Below are 4,057 nucleotides of genomic sequence, written 5' to 3'. Positions count from 1 at the left end.
ACGTGATTCCTGAATCCTTGGATAGATCTTCTAGTACTATCCTGATCTTGCCCTAGGTTTTTGATTGGGTCTTTCTCTAGTTTGAACTTTACTGGGCCCTTTCTACAGAATCTTCCAGAGCTCCTGGACTTCATCTTCTGTACATTCTTTCTGCTTTCACCTGCAAATCCAGAACGCTTGGAGGGCCCATGCTTGATTTTTGCTGGACACTGACATGTCATCAGTGAGAATTTGCCTTGAGGCCTTGTCAGTTGCTCAGGGCCGTCAGGTGGTTCATCTTTGATGAATGTATCTTGTTGCTGCAGTTTTTCCTGGAGATCAGGGATGATAGAATCCCTGGGATGGATGGAGGCTGTCTTTTGGGTCTGGGGAAGGTTGGGAGTGGGTAGACTAAAGACTTCTTGAGATTCTTTGAACACGGAGGGTAAAGCCCTAACTCCATTTCAGTCCCTTCTGTGAGGACCATCCCAGATATTGATTTTTAGTTAGGATGAATGATGATGACTCCTTCGGGGATGTGGGACAAGATATTCTACAGACCCTAGTCAGGGTGGAGAACAACGGAATGGGTTTGGGAGAGAGGATGGGGATGGGCCTGCGTCTAGACCTGAGTAGGAGGTGAGGACCAGTTTTGAGACCAAAGTTGGAATTGGATCACGTGGTGGGGTAAGGGCTGGGCATGGGAAAGCTAAGAAGATTAGAGACTCCATCGAATAAAAGAGAGGGAGATTGACATGAGGAAGGCTTTCAAGGGAACCAGGCAGTAACTACCAAGGACTCACTGTGCAGAGAGGGGAGGTCCCAGAAGAGCTGGCTGCATTTCTGCTGTAAATGGTCCTCCAAGACCTTGGGATAAGAGAGCTTCTGAAGTCCAGGAAGCTTCTCTGGTCTGTCTTTCATTCTCCAGAAGGATTGTGGGGTTAGGGTGTTCTGCTTGTCACCCGGTGACTTTAGTACATTCCACAAAGAACTCAGGTGGTAGTCTGGGCTCATTTGTTTGAGAAATGACCCATCCTTTTCTTTTTCCTTCCACATCATCAGTTCTGCTCTCTTCAAGATTAGTATCTCCAGGAGCTTCTGAACATTGGGGTTGATAAAAGAGGGGCCACCAGCTTCTACCTGCCTGTGTGTGGAGTCTTCCCACAATGAGGCCTCTGGTGGATGGCAGGAAAGACACTCTTGCTGGGATTGGCCATGTGATGAACTGGGGAAGAACAAGGCCTTGGCAGTTGCCTGCCCCCAGGAGAGGAACGAAATGGTGTGGTCAAGGCCTGAGATGCCTGATTCTCCTCGAGTCAGACTAGTCTTCTTGAGGTTCTACTGGGTGGAGGCCAGAGGCAGAGGGTGCTTGGCCAGAGGAGGCATGTTACACTTCTTGCTGTGTAATAGAGATGAAAAAAATATTACTCAAAGCAACATGAATGCAATGAGAAGCCCGAAGGGACTGCACATTAGCAACTCCTCTTTTAGGAGAAATTGGGTATAGACCTGATTCAAAGTTAGCTTCTGTTTTTATTGTAAAGACAAGGAAGTTTCACAAGAAAAATCAGTTGATTCAATCATTTCAAAAGAACACAAAGACATAGGCAACAAAAGTTATCTATGGCTAAGTATAGCTTAAACAATACAAACTAGTAACATCAATTAACCACGTGACATTCCAAAGTACAGTTTCTGAAAAGCTAAGTTGATCAAACTGTAAGCATTATCTAATCTAAAATATAACCTCTCCTTAAATGATTTAAGAAGAATTACATTTTTATGATTAAATCTAAGTGTGCTTCTGCTCAAGACAGTTTCTGAAAAGCTAAGTTGATCAAACTGTAAGCATTATCTAATCTAAAATATAACCTCTTCTTAAATGATTTAAGAAGAATTACATTTTTATGATTAAATCTAAGTGTGCTTCTGCTCAAGAAACCCACAGGCTAGACCTGCATCTGGGCAATCAGGTAAGATTCTGCCTCCTGAGGCTGGAGGTGACTCCAGCCACTGGTGGAAGGCTGTCAGGGGCTCAGCACAGCCTTCCAATGAGTTCCATGTGGAGGCAAGTCTTGGCTCAAAAGTGCCTGCTGCACTGATGAGCCAGTGCTCAGGGCCTGTCCTGTCAGTGCTCTCTCACCAATCCCATCCTCGGCCACTGAGTCCTGGTGTTTGACCTTGCCCTGGCTCCTCCAGCTCAGCCACACAGCTGGTCTGAGAGCTTTGGCTAGAAGTCCTAGTGCCCACTCTCACCCCTGCCAGGCCCCACTTGTGCCTAGAAGGATGATGTTCTATTCTTTCCTGAGGTTTCCCATCTCAAGAGTCTCTCTAGTTGATTTGGAAAAGTGGAAATAGTAACAGGGAGAAAAGAGAGAATCATTGTCTGTTGGATCTGGGCGGAGGGTTGCTTACCTTCTTCATGTTCCTCTTTTTCCTAGGAGGTGGTAAGAATGGAACATTCTGCAGGTAGGGGAGTAACATAATGAAGAGCCCCACTGCACCCAGGAAGGCAAGGGTGATATCTACCACCTAGGAAGTGGAGCTGGGGCTCGGCCCTGTGGCACTAACACTATTCACAGGGAAGAGATGATTCTCCATCTTCTGAATCTCGGTGCTGTCCTTAGGCAACTGAGCCCTGAGAGTTACCTTTGGGACTAAGGCTCAGGCATGGATCACAGAGCTGTGGCCTCATCAGAAAGGGCTCCTGAGGGTGGGGGAGGGGGCAAAAAGAGGAATAGGCTGAACCACAGCCCCTCCCCCATCACCTGGCCCAGAAGATCTCTTGACCCTCCTGGGCTTTCTAAATCCCTCCTTCAGACCCCACTGCTCAACTTGTTACAGATAAACCTTCATCATTTTTCTATTCTTTTCCCCTGGAACCCAGATATTAACTGGTCCATTTTATCCCTTGGAGATCTTGGCTTGAGGCCACTAATTTTATAATAGAACCAAGCTTCTATCTGCATTTTGATGAGGCATCTTTACTAGCAAGTTCTCAGTGTATTGCTTTTCACCAGGACAGTCTGTGCATTCACCAACTCACTGTTTCTGATAATGTCATGCATTTCAACCTTGCTTTGATATTTTGATCAAGTTTTACTTCTGAATCTTCCCAGTAGTTCTGCTACATCTTGGCCATGTGTATTAGTTCATTCAGGCTGCTATAACAAAATACCACAAACAGAGTGTCTTATAAACAACAGAAATTTATTTCTCACAGTTCTGGAGGCTGATAAGTCCAAGATCAATGTTCCAGCAGATTTATAATCTGGGCCCACTTTCTGGTTCATAGATGGCTAATTTTTCAATATGTCCACATGGTGGAAGGGACAACTAAGCTCTCTCAGGGCTAATCCCATTCATGAGGGCTTCTTGACTTCATTAAGACCCAAAGGCCCCACCTGCTAATATCACCACTTTGGGGGTTAGGAGTTTAACATATGAATTTTGAGAGGGACACAAACGTTCAGACCATAGCACCATGACTCAAAGTCTAGTTTCATAAAAATCTCCTTTAATCGTTTCAGAGAACCCTGAAAAGTAAATTTGCCCACATGCAACATTCCATTGCCCCTTGTTACTCCTATTAAAGCAGTTACTAGCATCTGCTTGGTTATGTGTGACCTTCTTAGATGGAAAATCTCTGAAGCACAGGAACTATTTTGGATTAAAAAAACACAGTCAGGTGCAAGCAACACAGAGATACCTTGAGATTCTGTGGACCTAGACATATATTTTCCAGGCAAGACCTCTGAAGCACAGGAACTATTTTGGATTAAAAAAACACAGTCAGGTGTAAGCAACACAGAGATACCTTGAGATTCTGTGGACCTAGACATATATTTTCCAGGCAAGACCTAGGTAGGGTTGGAGCTAGGTGACTTGCCCAAGGTCATATGTCTAGTTTTGGCAGAAGTAGCCCTAGTACACAGTGTCTTGATTTTTAGTCCTGTGTTCTTTACACCACACACATCAACACAATTTTGGCCTGATTCTCCTTTTATCATAAAGATGGTCTTCCAATAAACCAATAAGTAGATATAGGGTCCTAAAATATGCCTAGCATTGCAACATG

General features: G+C 44.7%; 1 protein-coding gene across 1 annotated transcript in view; it reads right to left on the bottom strand.

The window, feature by feature from the left end:
* LOC103597743 (spermatogenesis-associated protein 31E1-like) overlaps positions 1–2,403 on the bottom strand; it is a 20,577-nt gene extending 18,174 nt beyond the window's left edge. The window contains 4 exon segments of the mRNA XM_008581613.1: positions 3–434; positions 436–453; positions 772–1,233; positions 2,395–2,403. Of these exon segments, the coding sequence (XP_008579835.1) occupies positions 3–434; positions 436–453; positions 772–1,233; positions 2,395–2,403 (921 nt within the window).
* Between the last annotated feature and the right edge of the window lie 1,654 nt (positions 2,404–4,057).

The sequence above is a fragment of the Galeopterus variegatus genome, unplaced genomic scaffold (assembly GCF_000696425.1).
Source record: "Galeopterus variegatus unplaced genomic scaffold, G_variegatus-3.0.2 Scaffold2404, whole genome shotgun sequence".
Lineage (NCBI taxonomy): Eukaryota > Metazoa > Chordata > Mammalia > Dermoptera > Cynocephalidae > Galeopterus > Galeopterus variegatus.
This window is presented reverse-complemented; position numbering and strand designations above follow the sequence as displayed.